Source organism: Nomascus leucogenys, chromosome 22a, assembly GCF_006542625.1.
Source record: "Nomascus leucogenys isolate Asia chromosome 22a, Asia_NLE_v1, whole genome shotgun sequence".
NCBI classification, from domain to species: Eukaryota; Metazoa; Chordata; class Mammalia; order Primates; family Hylobatidae; genus Nomascus; species Nomascus leucogenys.
This window is the reverse complement of record NC_044402.1, coordinates 32,594,378-32,616,047: the sequence shown is the minus strand read 5'-3', so window position 1 is coordinate 32,616,047 and position 21,670 is coordinate 32,594,378. Positions and strand designations below refer to the sequence as shown.

General features: G+C 42.0%; 1 protein-coding gene and 1 long non-coding RNA gene across 2 annotated transcripts; one reads left to right on the top strand and one right to left on the bottom strand.

Annotated features, from left to right (window-relative positions):
- The first annotated feature begins 5,922 nt into the window (after positions 1 to 5,922).
- COCH (cochlin) lies at positions 5,923 to 21,644 on the top strand. Its single transcript, XM_030804284.1, is given in 12 exon segments — positions 5,923 to 6,040; positions 6,124 to 6,296; positions 6,298 to 6,367; positions 8,650 to 8,806; positions 9,898 to 10,031; positions 10,511 to 10,573; positions 11,518 to 11,562; positions 11,653 to 11,800; positions 15,628 to 15,731; positions 16,474 to 16,700; positions 16,876 to 17,392; positions 20,662 to 21,644. Coding segments are annotated over 12 exon segments (1,848 nt in total). The 5' UTR covers positions 5,923 to 6,006; the 3' UTR covers positions 20,838 to 21,644.
- Positions 7,256 to 20,854, bottom strand: LOC105738009. The gene is made up of 5 exons (XR_001113731.1): positions 20,429 to 20,854; positions 20,192 to 20,304; positions 16,493 to 17,406; positions 15,585 to 15,749; positions 7,256 to 7,631 (listed from the first exon to the last, which is right to left on the bottom strand). It is a non-coding gene; the product is annotated as an uncharacterized LOC105738009 (long non-coding RNA).
- Positions 21,645 to 21,670: the final 26 nt, after the last annotated feature.

The window sequence follows — 21,670 nt, the reverse complement described above, 5'->3', positions numbered from 1 at the left end:
TGTGAAGGTCATCAAAAACAAGGAAAATCTGAGAAAGTGTCACAGCTAAGAGGAGCCTAATGAGACACGATGACTAAATATAATATGGTATCCTGGATGAGATTCTGGAACAGAGAAAAGATATTAGGTGAAAAATAAGGAAATCTGGGCAGGCACAGTGCCTCATGCCTATAATCCCAGCATTTCAGGAGGCCGAGGTAGGCGGATTACCTGAGGTCAGGAGTGTGAGACCAGCCTGGCCAACATGGTGAAACCCTGTCTTTACTAAAAATACAAAAAAAAAAAAAAAAAAAAAGTTGGGTGTGGTGGTGCATGCCTGTAATCTCAGTTATTCAGGAGGCTGAGGCAGGAGAATCGCTTGAACCTGAGAGGTGGAGGTTGTATTGAGCCGAGATCGCACCACTGCACTCCAGCCTGGGTGACAGAGCAAGACTCCATCTCAAAAAAAAAAAAAAAAAAGCAAGAAAAAAAGGAAATCTGAATAAAATATGGACTTCACTTAATGATAATGTATCAGTATTGGTTTGTTAATTGTGACAACTGTACAATACTAGTATAAAATGTTAAAAATGGGGGAACTAGGTGTGGAAACTCTGTACTATCTTATTAATTTTTCTGTAAACATAAAACTTCTAAAATAAAAAAGCTTTAACAAATCAATATAAGGTAGCAAATGTCAAGACAGAATGAGATTGATTCACTCATCCAACAAGTATTTCTTGAGTACATATAGTGTGCTATACAGTTTTCTTGGGAGTAGGGGTGCAGCAACGAACAAAAGGGAGAAAGATCCTTGCCTCTGATGAGTTTACATGAGATAAATGCCGAGCCTTGCAGAACTGATTTATGTTTCCCATCACAGCTTCCTGCCTTAGGAAGGAAGTCCTAGTGGCAGTCCAGTGAAAATGTGACCTCATTACTTCTTGTTAAATAAGGGACAAACATGAGCCAGGCCATAGTTTAGCAGTGAGAGGTGAATAAAAAGAGACTTTGAGTAAGAAAGGGTAAGTCCCAGGACAGCTGGGAGCCAGCTGGCACAGCCAGTGTTTCCTAATGCCTCCCACACCATGGAAGACAGCACAGCCCCCAGAGCCTACATATACCCAGGGAGCACTTGCCAGTCACAGAATGTGACCAGAGGAAAGTCTCGTCTAATCGCTGGTCTAATCCCCTTCACTTTATAGGAGAGGAAACTGAGATCTCATAGTCACAGGGATATCTCTGAATCAACTTTTTAATTTTCACTCCTCTGAGGCTGTAGACATTTATTCTCCTGCTAGACATCATCAAAAATGGAAAGGCTAGATAAATATACTTGCTTAGCATAAGATGTGAACAACAGAAAAGAATCAGAAAAACTAGATATAGAATAAACATCAATGTGAGTTTAATAATATAGGCGATAAGAGTTCCCAAGCTGCTTCTGCTCTGTAATCAATCATAGAAACTTAAAGGATACTGCAGGATAAACGTACACTTCCTAAAAGTGAACAAACTCACTTTAAGGCAGGGGTTCCCAACTCCTCGACCGCAGGTGGGTACCGGTCTGTGGCCTGTTAGCAACTGGGCAGCACAGCAGGAGGTGAGCAGTGGATGGGCGAGTGAGAATTACTGCCTCCTGTCAGATCAGCAGTGGCATTAGATTCTCACAGGAGCTCGAGCCCTGTTGTAAACTGCACATGCGAGGGATCTAGGTTGCACATTCTTTATGAGAATCTAATGCCTGATAATCTGAGGTGGAACAGTTTCATCTCAAAACCATCCTCCCCCCACCAACAAACCCTGTGGAAAAATTGTCATCCATGGAACCAGTTCCTGGTGCCAAAGAGGTTGGGGACAACTGCTTTGAGGCCACCATAACCAAAATAAAACCGTGTTGCTATGCATTACATTGGCTAAGTAAAAGTTTACTGGGGAGCTTAAATGGTATAGAGGATAGAATAGGACTGGATACTCCTTTAAAAGGTAAAATAAAGTAAAAAAGACCAACAACAAAAATATGAAAACTCCAGGGGCAGATTCATACCTAGGTAACAACAGAACACAGACAGAGCCTATATAAACTAAGAGTTTTATCTACGTAAGCACAAGCCACATCCCACCAGGTAACTATGCCATCCTTGAGAAACTCTTTCAGGGCCATCAGCAGCATCCTGAAGCCTGACGATGCCACCCAGGTATCAGTTTTAGAGGCGGCTTATTTCCCTAACAATGCCAGCCCATTGTGCACAAAGTCAGAAATGTGACTGTGCAGCATGCCCAGGGAAAATTACTTTTGAAATTGAGTTTTCAATCTTTTTGTTAGGGATTGTTTTTAAACAACCATCGGGCCAGAAAATGCTTCCATTTTTTATCAGGGGAATGCAGTAGGCATATTAAAGGTGGATTTTAATGAAAAGATAATGAAAGAAGAATGAAAGATTAGAAGAATTAGCTTAACCTCTAACACTGAGCACCCTGGAATGCACATTAGAATCACCTGGAGAGCTTTTAAAAATTCTAATGCCCTGGCCCCAGCCCAGACCAATTATATTAAAATCTCTGGGGTGGGACCCAGGCATGAGCATTTTTAAAGCTCTCCAGGTAGTTCCAACGTGCAGCCCAGACAGGAATCCACTGCTGTACACGGAGTTCATCTAAATTTTGAATATCAAATACTTCCCACTAAAGTAGGATAAAATCAGGCGCAGTGGCTCATGCCTATAATCCCCACATTTGGGGAGGCCCAGGTGGGAAGATCACATGAGGTGAGGAGTTTGAAACCAGCCTGGGCAAATAGTGAGACTACCTCTCCACAAAAAGTAAAAAATGAGCCAGGTGTAGTGGTGTGTACCTGTAGACCCAGCTACTCAGGAGGGTGAGGTGGGAGGATCTCTTGAGCACAGGAGTCTGAGGCTGCAGTGAGCTTTGATTGTGCCACTACACTCCAGCCTGGATGACAGAGTGAGAATAAGTCTCCAATAATAATAATAATAATAAAATAAGATTAAAGTAAATTAAAAATTAACAAATAATGAGGCTGGGCCTCACGCCTGTAATCCCAGCACTTTGGGAGGCCAAGGCAGGTGGATCACCTGAGGTCAAGAGTTTGAGACCAGCCTTGCCAACATAGTGAAACCCCATCTCTACTAAAAATACAAAATTAGCCAGGTGTAGTGGCACGTGCCTGTAATCCCAGCTACTCAGGAGGCTGAGGCATGAGAATTGCTTGAATCTGGGAGGCAGAGGTAGGAGTGAGCCGAGATAGCGCCATTGCACCCCAGCCTGGGAGACAAGAGCAAAACTCCATCTCAAATAAAATAAAATACAATAAAATAAAATATTTCAAAAAATAATAAAGCAGGATTAACCAGGCATCCTAGGAGTACGATCACCCTAAAATATCACCCAATTGAATACAAAACTATGTTATTTTAACAATTTGTCTTTTTAAGTCAAATATACCTAGATTTGACTCTCTTTAGATTTTTCCAGAGCAGAGGCAATTACCTCTTAAATTCAGATATTTTTCTTTAATATACTTACGGTGAGCATGAACTACAAACTAGCTAAGAATGAGAGTCTAAACCCCACTCTTCCACTCTCCTTGGTTGGCCTTACCAAAAAGAAAAAAATAATAAAGACAGAGTAACTTCTCTTAAATGTTTCAAAACAAAATAATTAAGATGAATCTGGGTAAACAACCATGAAATTCAGTGAGGTATTTCCTTTATTTTTTAATGGTTACAGACTCAGGGTCTGTCATGGAAATAGCTGCAGAGTTTTGACTCTGCCAAATCACTCACTGAAATTACATCACAGGAGGGCTGTCTGTGCCCTGTGGGTGCTCTGAATAGCATGTACCCCTTTGGCCATTTGGGACCTGCCTGCTGAGCTGTGAAGTGGCAGGTTTTTTCCAGTGTACAGACTCTTCCTAATTATACAGCATCATGACAATTTGTCCAGCCTAATTAGGGGAGGTTATCCAACCCTGATTGAGGACACTCAATAAACAATAATGAAAAAGACAGCTTTAATTGTCCTGAGGCTTGAAATTTCTCCCATGGAAAATATCAGGGGCAGTGGCTAGATTACTGGATTTCTAAGAAAAGGGTAATTCTCCGTACCAGGGAAAGGAGTAAATCTTGAAAGCAGCCATGAAAATAAACATCAAAAACCACCCATCCCTCAAATGTTATTTGGTCTCTTTCCCTCCAGAAGACATTCAGGTAGTAAAGGGAATGAAATCAACACTCCTTAGTTGCCTGATAGAAATACTAAGTCCTTCCAATCAGGAAGATAGTTGTAATTAAGACTACTACACTAGCTGACTTCCACGTGATGGTGGTGTATTTGTTTCTCAGTATAAAATGGCATGGGAATACTTTTCAACAATAAAAAGAAAGGAAGTACTCTTCTATAATGCCTCATGGATGAACCTCAAAAACATTCTGTGCAGTGAAGGAAGCCCCACAATGTATAATTCCATCTATAAGAAACGACCACTAAGGCAAATCTATAGAGACAGGAAATAGGTTAGTGTTTGCCTAGGACTAGGAGTGGGAGAAGAGATTGACCGACAATGGCGAGGAGAGATCATTTTGGAGAGGATGAACCTGTTCTGAAATTGGCGTGTGGTGATGGTTGCACAGCTCTGCAAATTTACTAAACATCATTGAACTGTACACTCAAAATGGATGGATTTTATGGCATGTAAATTGTAACTAAATAAGGCTATTTGAAAAAGTTTCTATTGTACCAGGAAGGTTAGCGTCTGGGCCTGGGTCTGGTTCTTCCGCTGCCATGCAGGTCGCCTGTCACTAACACTCCTCAAGAATTCTGCTCCTTCTCCATTTCCATTTGTAAAACGTTAGCAGGATGGTGCGGGGAGAAAGAGAACACATTATCAAATCTGAGATTCTGTGCAGTCACAAGACACCGAGTCTGGGAATTTGGAAAGGCAATCAGCCATAAACTCTTCCTGAGGTGGGAAAGAAGCAAAGGTACCGGCTGCTGGGGTCTGGGCCACCTCACACGTGTGGCTCTAGGCAGGAGCACAAATGGAACCACTGGGGAAAGTAGGACTCCAGCAGAAACGAAGGCGCAAGGCCGAATCTCTAAGGTCCAACGAGATAGCAGTCAGTTGACAGGGTTTCTAACGAAAACGCGGCATGAGTTTACCAAACCTAGGGTGGTTTTATTTCAGAAGTAGGAACTCTGTTTCCACGAGAGCACCAAGTTGGGAAGTTCGGTTCTCAGGCCGCGTGGACCTGGCAGCTCTCAAGAAGCTCCAGGCCTCGCTGGGTGGGGCGGGTAGCGGCTGCCGCTGCCTCAGCAGCCCTGGTCCCGGCAGAGCAGGGCTGGCGAGGCCGCTGCTGCCGCCGTCGGGGCCGCCGGCCCTCCACACTCGTTGAGACGCCGGCGCGGGGACCTTCGTGCCCCCTCTAGGGACCGGCGCCGCGTCCAGGTGGCCGAGCCCGCGCTGCTGGAGGAGGCGCCTCCGCGCCGGCCTCACCCCGGGGCCGGCAGGGGGCGAAGGCGGAGCTGGAAGGTCGCCGCCGGGCCCCGGGGGACCGGCTCCCGCGCCCCCCGCACAGTGCTCATGCGCGCGGCCCAGCCTTTATAGCGGCCGCGGGGGCCTTGCCTTCCGCACTCGGGCGCAGCCGAGTGGATCTCCAGCAGGTGCGGTGCCCCGGGCGGCGGGCGCGGGTGCGAGGGATCCCTGACGCCTCTGTCTCTGTTTCTTTGTCGCTCCCAGCCTGTCTTCGTTTTGGCGCCCCCGCCTCCCCGCGGTGCGGTGTTGCACACCGATCCTGGGCTTGGCTCGATTTGCCGCCGAGGCGCCTCCTCTAGACCTAGAGGGGCGCTGGCCTGGAGCAGCGGGTCGTCGGTGTCCTCTCTCCTCTGCGCCGCGCCCGGGGGTCCGAAGGGTGCGGGGCTCTGAGGAGGTGACGCGCGGGGCCTCCCGCACCCTGGTCTTGTCCGCATTCTCCCTCTCTCCCAGGTGTGTGCAGCCTATCAGTCACCATGTCCGCAGCCTGGATCCCGGCTCTCGGCCTCGGTGGGTGCGCGCCCCTCACGACCCCGGCCCCTTGCTCCGCTGGGTGGAGGCTGGAGCCAGCCCTCACGCTTCTCTCTTCGCAGGTGTGTGTCTGCTGCTGCTGCCGGGGCCCGCGGGCAGCGAGGGAGCCGGTGAGTGGGGGAGCTGGGGTGCGTCTAGGCGGTCGCAGGGGCTGAGCACCAGCGGGTACAAGCGGGACTCAAATCCAGCCCCCTGGGCCTCGGCCCGACGGCCCGAGGAGGAAGGCGCGAAGGTTGGAGCCGCCGCGTGGCGCGCCCGCGTTAACCCCTGCAGCCGATCTGCTCTTGCTCACCTGTTTCTCCCATGGTAGGGGGCCCCTGGGATCCAGTGGGGGGACGTTCTCCCAGAGCCCTAGGAAGAACGCCTCCTCCAGGCCCACCCACAGCCCCAGACCCCGGGCCCGCCGAGCGCCGGCAGCAGGAGGTCGAGGAAGGAGGACTCCTTGAGCCTCACCGAGGAGCGCACCAGTCCTGGGCTCTGCTGCGTTTGGGGGTGGAGGAGAAGCCGCCCAGACCCGACTTCAGGTTGCCGTAGCCGAGAGAGAGGGAGGCGAACGTCGTTGTCCCACCTTGTTTGACTCGCTAGCTATGATTCTAGGTGTAACCCCTATAATCAGAAGCACTCGCGGTCTCACTCTACACGCGAGAGAGTTTAAAAAGTTTGTACCACGTGTAGAGGTCCGGGTATGGGTGTGTGGTTGGGTGTATTTTCCACAGTGTAAAAGGCAACGCTTTCCTAAGAGCTACCGTTTGTTTTCCTTGAAAGTAGGAATGAGGGTTAAGTATCCCACATGGCTGTATTTCTCCCGCTCCACTTAACAAAAGTCAGTGTTCGCAACTAAAGGCGGTCGGTCTTGGCACCGGATTCCGATGCCTCCCCCATCTCAGCGGAAAATGGGAGGAAGGATTAAGGCTGTTTGATGATAGGTGTGAGGCTGTTTAGGGGTAAGGATTTTAACCTCTCAGCTCTCCAGACTCTTTCAGAGCTAAGAAGCGGGCATTGCGCCTGCATCCTTCCTTCTCTTCCATGGAATGTAAAGTCCAGGGTACCTGTCACCACAAAGGGCACAGAGGAGGGTGCTTGTCACAGGCAAGGTACTCAGTTGGACAGTATGGCCAGAAAGTATTCCTCTGCCTTGGGAAAAAAGGTTTTTAAAATTAATATATGTTTTAGAAAGGTTTGGATAACTACAACTTCCCGTGTTTGAAAAATAGCATTTAATAACATTAATCTCAATTTAGTATCGACAGTAAATTCACAAATTAACATGTTGTATTATGTTATCTTGTTACTTGTTGCCAAGAGCTTGTCTCTTCCTAGCATCATTTATAGTAAAAACTTTTATTCTTTGTTAGGTTGACAGTGTAAAACTTGAGAATATTAACAGTGCTTTCTAAAAATGCATCCGCTGCTTGATAAATCTCTTTGGACAGATCTGGAGCAGAAATAATCAGGTTCAATTAAGATAAAAATGCTCTATTCTGAAGGGATTCACTTTTCTGTTTTCTGTCCTTCGGGAGTTATAGAATGTTGTTTGGGCAAATTAACCCCAAGGCTTTAATTTTCTCATCTATAAAATGAACAATCGAGTTAGATAACTTCCTGTGAATCTAAGCATCTTTTTGTTGGCTTCCTTAATGTGTGATTTTAAGGATCTGCATTTGTAGGCTAACTAGGATAAATGGTCCTATGAAGGAAAGGATGGCTTTGATTTATGCACATGTCTATGAAAATGTTCCACAAAGGCTCAATCCAGATTTACTATCTCTACCTCAAGCAACTATGTACACAGTGTCATCAAAGTTGAGATTTAAAAAACATTTTTTTTCTTCTGGAGACAAGATCTTATTCTGTAACCCAGGATAGAGTGCAGTGATGCAATCATAGATCATTGCAAGCTCGAACTCCTGGGCTCAAGCAATCCTCCCACCTCAGCCTCTCCAGTAGCGGAGAGTACAGGCATGCACCACCACGTGTGGCCACTTAAAAGAAATTTTTTTTTTTTTTAGAAGAGATGAGGTCTCACTATGTTGTCCAGGCTGGTCTTGAGCTCCTGGATTCAAGCAAATCCTCTTGTCTTGGCCTGCTAAAGTGCTGGGATTATAGGCATGAGTCACCACACCCAGCCAAGATTTTTTATATAATTAATAAATATTAAATGACTTTTATTTTCTGGTTCAGATATAGTTCCAATTATGTATTTCCAACCTGGTTAAGAATTGAGAAGACAGGCACAGTGGCACACCTGTAATCCGAGCTACTAGGGAGTTGGAGATGGATCACTTGAGCTCGGGAATTTGAGCCAAGCTTGGGCAACTTGGCAAGTCCCCATTTCAAAAACAAAAACAAAATAAAAACCCAGAACTTTCACATTAGACTTTTATAGTGGCTGGGGACTATATTAAATTGGAAAACAACCTTGTGGCTTGCCAAAATCTGGACTGGTATGGAACGGTATAAGGTCAATATTCATAACTAGAAGTGTAGAAATTAGGGAAGTAAAACTTCAATCTCACACGGTAGTCTCCCCACCACTATGCCCCAAGAAGTCCTAAGAATGCTTACACTATTATCTCCTTTTTCTTCAGCTCCCATTGCTATCACATGTTTTACTAGAGGCTTGGACATCAGGAAAGAGAAAGCAGATGTCCTCTGCCCAGGGGGCTGCCCTCTTGAGGAATTCTCCGTGTATGGGAACATAGTATATGCGTCCGTATCGAGCATATGTGGGGCTGCTGTCCACAGGTAAGCCCAAACACACCAGGGTGGGAGAGAAATGCAAACGTGATTATTTCCTTTCCTGCTTTAGCCATCTGGATCCCTTTCCTCCCTGCATTCTTTCTTTTGGTGCCATTGTGGCCACAGAAAATGGATATATTTTCAAGGTTCTCCTGGATATACTTGAAACACCAAATACACATGGAAAGCTTTCTGACAAAAGGCAAATAGCATTACCTCTTGATGGCTAGATTGCTATGATTCCAAAACATTCCTAATCATGTGATGTATTACTGAGTTATTACTATGTGCCAGCTATTGTTTTAACTTCCACTACAACTCTACAAGGTAGGTAGAATTTTACTCCAGTTACAGATGAAGAAACTGAACTCAGAGAGTTGTCAAGTATCTTGCCCAAGGTGACCATTGTTAGCAAGTGCCATGCTATCCTGCAGTAGAATAGCCAGTATAATACTTCTAAAAAAATTCAGTCCAAGGGCATGTAGCTAAAGTGAGTATCTTAGGAAAATTGTTTGGTGCTCTGAATTTCTAAGTTGTGGGTAATGGGATATTACAAATGTGTTCTTATCAACACTTAAGAAGTTCAACAGCACAAAACCATTTTTTTCCAGGCAAATTTTGTTCTTGTGTAAGCAAGTTTTTAAAAGGCTAGCAGCAGCTGGGAGTGGTGGCTCACACCTGTAATCCCACCATTTTGGGAGGCTGAGGCAGATGGATCACTTGAGGTCAGGAGTTCGAGACCTAGCCAACATGGTGAAACCCTGTCTCTACTAAAAATACAAAAATTAGCCAGGCGTGGTGGTGCATGCCTGTAATCCCAGCTACTTGGGAGGCTGAGGCAGGAGAATCACTTGAATCCGGGAGGTGGAGGTTGCAGTGAGCCGAGATCACGCCACTGCACTCCATCCTGGGCAACAGAGCGAGACACCATCAAATTAATTAATTAATTAATTAATTAAAGCAGAATCTTTAGATGACTTCCCTGATGAGCTATTTTCTTGATTAATCAAAGCAATAGATACAGCATGGCACTATAAGTCAGTGGGATGCCCTGAAAAAGTGTGGATAGCATCTCAGCTGCTATTCTTGTGTTGCAGGGGAGTAATCAGCAACTCAGGGGGACCTGTACGAGTCTATAGCCTACCTGGTCGAGAAAACTATTCCTCAGTAGATGCCAACGGCATCCAGTCTCAAATGCTTTCTAGATGGTCTGCTTCTTTCACAGTAACTAGTAGGTATAATTATTGTTCTCATTCTGTAATATTCTCCCACCCCCCAAAAGTTTTCTGCTTTTTTTTAGCTCAGCCTCTTTAACCTTGATGGAAAAACCTGTGATCGAGACCAAAGTTGACCTATAGAGGTAAACTGTACGTTAGACTGAGGGGTCAAGTACCCACTGAAGCCAAATTTGGGTGAATAGAAGACAATCTTACTGGCAGATGATGGCAATAGAAACTTGAATTATCCGCAGTCAGAATGCCCGGACACTTACCAAGGAACTGAAAAACTACTAAATTCATTTTTTTATGATCCTTTGAAGATATAATGGATAAGCATTTTGGTTCTCTGAAACTAGCATGCAGCAGGATGTTTGTAACTACAATCACCATTACCCTATTACATTTGTCATCGTAGAGAGCTCTAAATTAGATTCATAATACTTTGGTAAAGAAGGAAAAGGAAAAAAATAAACTTATTTTATTTTAACAGAAGGCAAAAGTAGTACACAGGAGGCCACAGGACAAGCAGTGTCCACAGCACATCCACCAACAGGTATGAACTATGAAACCTATCTCCTAGTTGCCTGGCACAGCATTTGGAAGTTATGAATACACGTGTTGTTGGTAGAAGCTTTTCTTAAAGAAATTTGATGTTAAAGAGAAACAAAGCAAATATCTTAAGTTTATTGGTATGTTACATATGGAAACATTCATTATGTGTGTATTTTAAAGACAGGGTCTCACTCTGTTGCTCAGGCTGGAGTACAGTGGTGCAATCATAGCTCACTGCAGCCTTAAACTCCTGGGCTCAGGCAATCTTCTCACCTTGGCCTCCTGAGTAGATGGTACTGCAGGCACATGCCACCACACCCAGCCAATTTTTTTTTTTAGAGACAGAGGTCTAGCTATGATGCCCAGGCTGGTTTTGAACTCCTGACCTCATGCAGTCCTCCCACTTCAGCCTCCCAAATTTCAGGGATTACAGGCATAAGCCACTGCACCCAGCCTAATAATTCTCTAAAAGTCCTATTTTCTCCCAGATTTGATAAACCACACCTAAAAACTGGTCAAAGTACCATGAACTTCTAGTTCCATTTGCTTCATTAAATTCCTTTAATTACTGCACTGTCATGTGACTAAAAGGAATGTGTGTCTATTGTAAGAAATAGCCAGGGATCCCCTTTTGTATGACTATGGTAGTTTTAAAGTTAAAGATATTAAGAACATTAGGATTTAATGTTGAGATCCTGCCTCACCTGTGGGTTTGGGGTATCAAAGTCCTGGATGAGAGACATATCAAATATGTAGGCCTACATACTGATTTGTTTATTTGTTGGGTCATTGCTTTCCCTAGTCCAGAAAATCCTGAGGCAATTAATTTTTTTAAAAAAGTCCTTTCAAGAATGGCACTCTGTTGTTATGAGCTTCTCCCCATGTGGGTTTCTTGCTATGTAACTGTCTTCCTTTTGTTAATGCCAAGTGCATCTTTTATTTCAGGTAAACGACTAAAGAAAACACCTGAGAAGAAAACTGGCAATAAAGGTAAGAATCAAGATCTCCATTTGGGAAGGTAGCATTTTCCCTCCCTCCTCTTGAGACTGCTAATGAGGGGACTGGTTTGGTTGTTCGCAGATTGTAAAGCAGACATTGCATTTCTGATTGATGGAAGCTTTAATATTGGGCAGCGCCGATTTAATTTACAGAAGAATTTTGTTGGAAAAGTGGCTCTAATGTTGGGAATTGGAACAGAAGGACCACATGTGGGCCTTGTTCAAGCCAGGTACCAACCTTGTTAAAATGGGAGATTTAAAAAAATTATGTATTTATTTTGTAATTGACACATAATAATTATATATACTTATGGGGTACATAGTGATGTTTTCATACATACAATGTATAGTGATCAAATCAGAGTAATTAGCATATCCATCACCTCAAACATTGATCATTTCTTTGTGTTGGATACATTCAAAATCAAATGAGGCCGGGCGCAGTGGCTCACGCCTGTAATTCCAGCACTTTGGAGGCCAAGGCAGGTAGGTGGATCACCTGAGGTCAGGAGTTCGAAACCAGTCTGGCCAACATGTGAAACACCGTCTCTACTAAAAATACAAAAATTAGCCAGATGTGGTGGCATGCACCTGTAATCCTAGCTACTTGGGAGGCTGAGGCAGGAGAATCACTTGAACTTGGGAGGCAGAGATTGCAGTGGGCAGAGATTGCAGTGAGCCGAGATTGCACCACTGCACTCCAGCCTGGGCAACAGTGAGACTATGTCTCAAAAAAAAAAAAAAAAAAAAGAAAAATCAAATGAGAGGAGATTTGAATGAGTCTTGAATGATGACAAATGATCAGTCCTTTTAGTGGGTACATGTCAGTTCAGTATAAACACTTGAGTTATGGACACACCAGGTTCCCAAACTGTAAGCTCAGGATCTAAGACTGCCTGGGCAGACTGAGTAGGTCTGAGTGCCTACTTTTTGGAATAAAAGAATTTAGAAAACTGTGTGCCATCTATATAAGAACGAGAAGGTAGACTGGAGAGTCCTGTTGCTTACACAAGTCACCTCTGCTTATCTACTCTGCTCAATTCCTAATTTCTCTTTTCTGAAGGAAGAAGCAGTGATATGTCTATTCCACCTCCCTATTCTGTTATTCTTTTTAGCTCTTTCCATATTCTCTTTGTTGGTGATCTGAAGCACCACCTTTCTATTTTATTCATTTAAAAATATTTATTAATTGCTGGCCAGGTGCGGTGGCTCACGCCTGTAATCCCAGCACTTTGGGAGGCCAAGGCGGGTGGATCACGAGGTCAGGAGATCGAGACCATCCTGGCTAACACGGGGAAACCCCATCTCTACTAAAAATACAAAAAAAATTAGCCGGGCGTGGTGGCAGGCGCCTGTAGTCCCAGCTACGCGGGAGGCTGAGGCAGGAGAATGGCGTCAACCCAGGAGGTGGAGCTTGCAGTGAGCCGAGATTGCACCACTGCACTCCAGCCTGGGTGACAGAACAAGACTCTGTTTCAAAAAATAAAAATAAAAATAAATAAATAAATATATATTTATTAATTGCTTTTAGAAATAGAACATGCTCATTATAGAAAGCTTGAAAATACATAGAGCACAAAAAAAGAAATGCTCTAAATCATATGCCCTAGAGATAATCACTATAAAAATTTTTTTTTTTTTGAGACGGAGTTTTGCTCTGTCACCGAGGCTGGAATGCAATGGCACGATCTTTGCTCACTACAACCTCCGCCTCCTGGATTTAAGCGATTCTCCTGCCTCAGCCTCCTGAGTAGCTGGGATCACAGGTGTGCACTACTACGCTTGGCTAATTTTTGTATTTTTAGTAGAGACAAAATTTCACCATGTTGGCCAGGCTGGTCTCGAGCTCCTGACCTCAGGTGATCCACCTGCCTCGGCCTCCCAAAGTGCTAGGATTACAGGTGTGAGCCACCACGCCTGGCCCCTTCAGTATTTTAAGTAAATATTTGACTGTATTATTTTTTAAAAGCTCAGACTATTAAAAATGCCCTGCATCCTGTTTTGTTCATCCTTTAGTATTTTTAGCATTTTCTCATATCACAAATATTCATCAAAAATATTTCATAATATTCCTCTGCATGATTATTTAGTCATTCTTTTTATTATTTTTTCACTACATTACACACTACACTGTGATGAATATCCTTATATCATCTTTGTGCCCATCTCTGATTATTTCATCAGGTTAGATTTCTAAAAGTGAGGTTCTGACTTAAAGCCTCTGGTATAAATAGTGAAATTGAGCCATGCACAGTGGCTCATGCCTGTAGTGCCAGCTGCTCAGGAGGCTGAGGTGTGAGGATCTCTCGAGCCCAGGAGTTCAAAGCTGCAGTGAGCTATGATGGCACCACTGCACTCCAGCCTGGACAACAGAGCAAGACCCCATCTCTAAAAAAACAAATAAATAAATAGTGAAATTGCTTCCTAGAAAGGTGAAGTAGTTTAAACTACTATCAGCAGTAAGGTTGTATAAACAATGCTATTACAAATATTAATTTCCATTTCATTTGTTATTTTTTACAAGTGGCTCTGCCCTTGGATTAGATAGAATTTTTTGGCGTGAGAAGAAAATTTAACTGTTTTAACATAATTTAACCATTTGTCTCTCACCCTTAAAAATGGGTTCCTTGTTTCATTGACTTATGGTATCACATTTATACCTGAGTTTGAGCAAGTCTATTTCTTTGATTAATATGCTAATCCGTACATATTTTTTCTATGCTGCTTTAATTATCACAGTTTTATTGCACATTTTAACATCCCATGAGGCAAATTCCCCTGCAGTACTTTTTGTCTTACACTTTTTTCTGACTACTTTGACCCAATTCTTTTTGAAGATGAATTCTTCATTACCTTGTAGACTCATACAAAGACTAGCTTCTTGTAACTTCCTGGTTTGTAGTTTTTCTGTTTTAGAAAGACCATTAGAATAGGTAAACCATGTCCAGTTTATATGTAAGTCAAAGAACAGAATATATCAAGGATACAAAAATGAGACTAATTTCATAAGTCGTAATCTGGATAGTTGAAAAGTGACCACAAGTGAAAAGGTTTTCAACCCATGAAATCTGATTTTATGACCCAATATTCCATCAGGTATGTATGCAGAAATACAGTCAGTGTTCTACTTCTCCCTCACAAAATCTTGAATAAAATGGCTACTGATAATGCTAAGATGTTAAAATTTTGCACTATGAAATACTGACTCATCTAGAAACTAAACATAACAGATTGTGCTTTGGTTGTTTATACTCAAAAGTCTCTGCTGAACACAGAGTAGTTATATAAAAGTGAGCTGAAATTCCTTTAATATTAAATATAGGAAATGAGATCTCAAAACTCTTAAAATACACATAATTTTAAGATCCACAAATGTCATTCTCATTATAAGAAAAACTCAAAATTGTAACTTTATAATTCATTTCACCTTTGTCCCTTTAAAAAAATGTTGACTGTCACATCAATGAAATGGTTTCTCCTGAACAGAGAGATCTGAGTTAATAGATCCACACTACTTAGAGCCTCTGGGGTCCCACACTGGAACAGACCCTAGTCTCATACCCAGCCACTTCCTAATTTAGTTTAGCTACCTGGTGCCCAACTCTGCGGACTTCTGTTAAACCCGAGGCTCTGAGCCAAGCCCGATTTCAAGTTCTCCGTATAATTTAGGCATGGACTTTGCAGCCAGACAACTTGAACTTAAAATGCAGCTGTGTTTCATCAGGCAAACTCCCTAAATGCTCTGAGCCTGTTTCTTCATTTACATAATTGGGATAATTCCAACCTTGTAGAGCTATGATGAAATGAGGTTATACATGTGTTATGCTTTTGGCTTATTACCCAGAATATAATAAATCCTCAATATGGCAATACTTTGTTACACCTCTGAAATATCCCCAATAATTCAAGGATGCAATGCCTCAGTTGACTATGTACTATGGAATTAAGAAAGAAACTTGTGTGTTGGCTGGTTTTAAAACTGTTTTTTAAGGCATGTAATGTTGCTTATTTTACCTTTTTAATTCTCCCTGAATAACATTTTCTTTCTTCCACTCAGTGAACATCCCAAAATAGAATTTTACTTGAAAAACTTTACATCAGCCAAAGATGTTTTGTTTGCCATAAAGGAAGTAGGTTTCAGAGGGGGTAATTCCAATACAGGTAAGTAGACTCTGATAACTGGGACGTAATATAGGAGGGTTATCAGTGATCAGACATGTAAAACAGTATTATGCTATTTTATACGAGCAGATGTGAAATCTTTCTGGAACTGAAATCTTGGCTAGGTCTGCATTTGATCATCGGAGATAAATTTTCAATTTATAATGGAAGTATACCAAAGTGTTGATATTTCTTATTTTAAAAAATATAAAGCATGGTGATTTAGAATTCTCATATGTTGGATTGACTAGATGTAACATTGGAGAAGTATCTCTTTGTAATGCTAAAAAGCAGTGAAAATCAACAGACTTATCTAATGAATGCAGATGTGGCAGAAAGAATGGGAGTAGAGTAGCACTACTGTTGACTCTGAAGAGAGACTTCTTAGAGGTACTAATCAGTCACCAAAGGGCTACATAGAGAGCACATACACGGAAGTGGGAACAGTTTTGTGTTTCTAACTGGCAATTGATGTGGGGTAAACAAATGTGAGGCTTCTAGGAGGTGGAGGGGGAACTAATATGGTTTGTGAAGATAAATAGGCCTGGTAGATAATTAAACTTTCCCAGCTGATGCATCTGTTACAGAACTGGGTTCTATATAATTCTTTTTTTGTGTGCCCCGCCCCACTGCCAGTTCTATATATAATTCTTAAACTTTGCATCATCAAATGCTACAGGGAAACAGAAATGTGGTTTGAGCAGTGGTAAATGCTACTTGTTTGCTTCTTTTTCAAATTTAGGAAAAGCCTTGAAGCATACTGCTCAGAAATTCTTCACGGTAGATGCTGGAGTAAGAAAAGGGATCCCCAAAGTGGTGGTGGTATTTATTGATGGTTGGCCTTCTGATGACATCGAGGAAGCAGGCATTGTGGCCAGAGAGTTTGGTGTCAATGTATTTATAGTTTCTGTGGCCAAGCCTATCCCTGAAGAACTGGGGATGGTTCAGGATGTCACATTTGTTGACAAGGTAAAGTGGTGAGGGTTATCTTCTGTTACAGTGATGGGTATTCCATTTTGGACCTCTAAGTGCAGTGCTGACTGCCTGTTATCTAGATTAACTTGTAACATTCAGGATTTTCCAGTTTTTAAGAAGAAACAACTTTTGATCCTTTTGGATATCTTTTATGTGTCTCCCCCATTAGGCTGTCTGTCGGAATAATGGCTTCTTCTCTTACCACATGCCCAACTGGTTTGGCACCACAAAATATGTAAAGCCTCTGGTACAGAAGCTGTGCACTCATGAACAAATGATGTGCAGCAAGACCTGTTATAACTCAGTGAACATTGCCTTTCTAATTGATGGCTCCAGCAGTGTTGGAGATAGCAATTTCCGCCTCATGCTTGAATTTGTTTCCAACATAGCCAAGACTTTTGAAATCTCGGACATTGGTGCCAAGATAGCTGCTGTACAGTTTACTTATGATCAGCGCACGGAGTTCAGTTTCACTGACTATAGCACCAAAGAGAATGTCCTAGCTGTTATCAGAAACATCCGCTATATGAGTGGTGGAACAGCTACTGGTGATGCCATTTCCTTTACTGTTAGAAATGTGTTTGGCCCTATAAGGGAGAGCCCCAACAAGAACTTCCTAGTAATTGTCACAGATGGGCAGTCCTATGATGATGTCCAAGGCCCTGCAGCTGCTGCACATGATGCAGGTAAGGTCCTTGTTCTTTATAGGAGAAGGGAACAGAAAAAACGGTTCAGTGAATTTAGGAGTAAATAAAAATTTAAGCATTTATTTCATTAAACAAACACCTGTGGCTTTACCCAATATTAACTGTCAAAGCAGCCCTACTCATCTCATTCTACAGATAAGGAAGCAAACTTCCTGGAAATGACACATCTAGTAAGTGGCAAGGCCAAGATCCAAACCCAGGCATTCTGGCTCCAGAGTGCACATTTTTAACCACTGTATTATTGAGAGAATTGCCATGAGAACCATGTCACGTTAAGGAAATGTTACAGGTGCTCATATTTAGCTCAAACTTGGACTGTATCTCCAAATAGCCAGCTTATAACCTACCATGAATCTGCCATTCAGTAATTTATCCTAACTTTCTTGTGTATGAAACAGGTAATTGCTCTGTCACCAGGCTGGAGTGCAGTGGCATGATCAGAGCTCACTACAACCTCCAATTATTGGGCTCAAGCAATCCTCCTGTGTCAGCCTTCTGAATAGCTAGGACGACAGGCACATGCCACTGCCCCTGGCTAATTTTTTTTTTTTTTTTTTTGTATAGACGGGGTCTCACTTTGTTGCCCAGGCTGGTCTCAAACTCCTGGGCTCAAGCAATCCTCACACCTCAGCCTCCGAAAGTGCTGGGATTACAGGCATAAGCCACCATACCCAACCCTAACTTTTATTTTAGTCAAGTTTTGTCTGGCATGAGTTTCCTAAGGTCTCCCATAGACTTTACCTATCCCATCAAAATTTCCTTGGCCAGGTACAGTGGCTCACATCTATAATTCCAGCACTTTGGGAGGCTGAGGTGGGCGGATCACCTGTCAGGAGTTCAAGACCAGCCAGGCCATCATGGTAAAACCCAGTCTCTACTAAAAATACAAAAATTAGCTGGGTGTGGTAACATACACCTGTAATCCCAGCTACTCAGGAGGCTGAGGCACGAGAATCACCTGAACCCAGGAGGCAGAAGTTGCAGTGAGCCCAGATCGTGCCATGGCACTCCAGCCTGGGCGACAGAGTGAGACTCTCTCAAAAAGAAAAAAAAAAAAAAAAAAAAAAAACTTTCCTTTTCCACCCCCCCCCCTTAATAAAAACACACTCTGGTGTTATAAAAGGGTATAAGAAGGGTTTCTTTCTTCCTCACCCCAGCCTTAATATTACTTTTGGCACAGGCCTCGTTCCTGAAGACATTAACGTAATGTGTTAGAGATCAAATAGGCCAACAAAAAGCAAAGATTCCCTTTCTGAGGATGTAACTGAGTGACAGGAGGGAACAATCAATGGACTTGCTTTTTAAAATACTCTTCTGTACCTCTTTTCCCTACTTAATTCCTAATGACATAACCTTTTTCCTTTCTACACATTAGTACCTCTGCCAATGTACTTACATATTTTTACACATACTGATGAAAGATTCTTAAGACAGAGAAAACATGCAATTTAAGTTCCACATCTAGCTTATAAAAAGTATTTTTTATACATCAGCAACTAACCTGTGAAGAAGTAAAGACCCGTTTACGATCATGTTCCTTAATACTTAGCTTACTGAATTTATAGTTAACAGGATTGTATTCAGGCTATAGTGATTAGGTTGATTAAAGTTCAGGAGGCTGGACTACACCAATATTGCTTCGTGAAAATTATCCCTTAGTGATATTGAAAGTTGCAAAAGCCAGAAAATAGGGTAGGATTTTAGGGGTAGATCACAAGTTTTTATTTTCAGGGTCTTGCTGGAGTACAGTGGTATGATTGTTTTTTTTTAAAACTGTAATTATATGCTGGGCTTGAGCTGAACAATCTGAACTAGATGTAGAACTGAAAAGAAGTGAGGAAAACTGAGGGGGAGGAAAAAAATATTCTGATTTTTTTTTTTTTTTTTTTTTTTTTACCAGGGAGTGGGAGTCAGGAAAAGGAGATTGGAACAATTGGAAATTGTTCCAAGTAGCTTTTACATCATCTAAACCTGCTGTGTATCTTAGGTATTTACCACTCTGAGCACTGTATACCACTAGAAGGGGGATGAAGCCTTAGATCTGTAGAGGAAAACTATTACAGAAACTCCAAAAGTTATAGAAAATTGCACCTAGCATTAGATAGATGGTACTCTACACTAAGAATCTGCTAAATGATGCCGGGTGTGGTGGCTCACGCCTGTAATCCCAGCACTTTGGGAGGCCAAGGCAGATGGATCGCTTGAGCCCTGGAGTTCAAGATAAGACCAGCCTGAACAACATGGTGAAACCCCATCTCAACAAAAAAATTTAAAAATTAATTAGCTGGGCTTGGTGGCATGCGCCTGTAGTCCCAGCTACTCGAGGATGGGGGTGCTGAGGAGGATCGTTTGAGCCCAGGAAGTTGAGGCTGCAGTGAGTCTTGATTGTACCATTGCACTCCAGCATGGGCAAAAGAGCCAGACCCTGTCTCAAAAAAAAAAAAATTAAATGAAAACTTCTACAATTAGGATTGAGGTGAATCCAACTAATGTATTATTACCCTAAATGTACGGTTGTACTAAAAGCCTTCTAGTAACTAAAGTGAATGAAAATAGAATACCTCAATGAAACTGGAAGAAATTACTCCAGTTTCATAAGATCCCTCTTGGGCGGTTATTTTTTAATCACTAGTTTTGCTTTGGGACTATAGGCTGACATTTTCTGATTATTAGACAGTTTGCCAATATAAAGATTGAAATGGAAGAGAATTTGTCATTACCAGAGGACTAGTCACCATTCCTCAAACACTGCAACCTTTGAACACTTTTACTATTTACTTAACCCATCTCTTGTGCCATTCTTCCTTGCTTTAATGGATTGTGACTCTGACTCCAGTATACTGTTTGATGCAGGCCAACCTCATACGGAAAATTTTCACCATCTGCATTTACTGTAGGATTTTAAAAAAGATACTGTGGATCAGGTTAAAAGTCTTCTTCTATTCCTAGTTTATAGGTGTGTTCTGTCATTAATGGATATTGAACTTTATCAAATATTTATCAGTGATGACTTACCTGTTAATGTGCTGAGTTACAGATATAGCAAGAGTTTCTGGTTTGGACCACTCTTTTGCCACTCTTGTCACAATGACTGTGAAAACTTAATTTGTTCAGGGGATTTAATTGTCCAGAAATTAGTGAGCAGTTTTCGCTGCAACTATGTAACAGTGTATGGAAAACATATAGACATAATTCCATATATTAGCTAGACCTGATTTTTAATTCACTTTAAAATGTTTTCATTGTAGGAATCACTATCTTCTCTGTTGGTGTGGCTTGGGCACCTCTGGATGACCTGAAAGATATGGCTTCTAAACCGAAGGAGTCTCATGCTTTCTTCACAAGAGAGTTCACAGGATTAGAACCAATTGTTTCTGATGTCATCAGAGGCATTTGTAGAGATTTCTTAGAATCCCAGCAATAATGGTAACATTTTGACAATTGAAAGAAAAAGTACAAGGGGATCCAGTGTATAAATTGTATTCTCATAATACTGAAATGCTTTAGCATACTAGAATCAGATACAAAACTATTATATTAAGTATGTCAACAGCCATTTAGGCAAATAAGCACTCCTTTAAAGCTGCTGCCTTCTGGTTACAATTTACAGTGTACTTTGTTAAAAACACTGCTGAGGCTTCATAATCATGGCCCTTAGAAACTCAGGAAGGAGGTGATAATGTGGATTAAAATCTTAAGAGTTCTAACCATGCCTACTAAATGTACAGATATGCAAATTCCATAGCTCAATAAAAGAATCTGATACTTAGACCCAAAGCAACATTCGTTCTCTAACCATTCTGTATTGAAAAGAGAAACTTAAATGGAACACAGCTCTTTAACATGGTTCAGGTATACATATTTTGACCCAAGTGGATATTTTCTTAAAACCGATCAATAATAGCTATTACTGCAGACTATAAAATCTGGATATAGAAAGGAGTCCTGTATCAAACTGCTTTTGTAGTGTGTTTTCATAACAACTATGACTAAAAATATCACACTGAATAAGAGAGCAGGATTGCCAGGTATTTTTCTATTTCTCTCCTTAATTTTATATGTATATAGATATATTTGGCTTATATTCTAAGTCACCTAAGTACTTAAAAGTTGGTAAAGTATTTACTGACTGCTTATAAACATTTAAAGAAAAAGACATTTCAAATAACTGCAGGAAAAAATATTGTAGTTTGAATATTTAAGCAATAAAACTGCTAGTGAGTTATTGTAAGCTGGCTTACTATTATTACTGCAAGT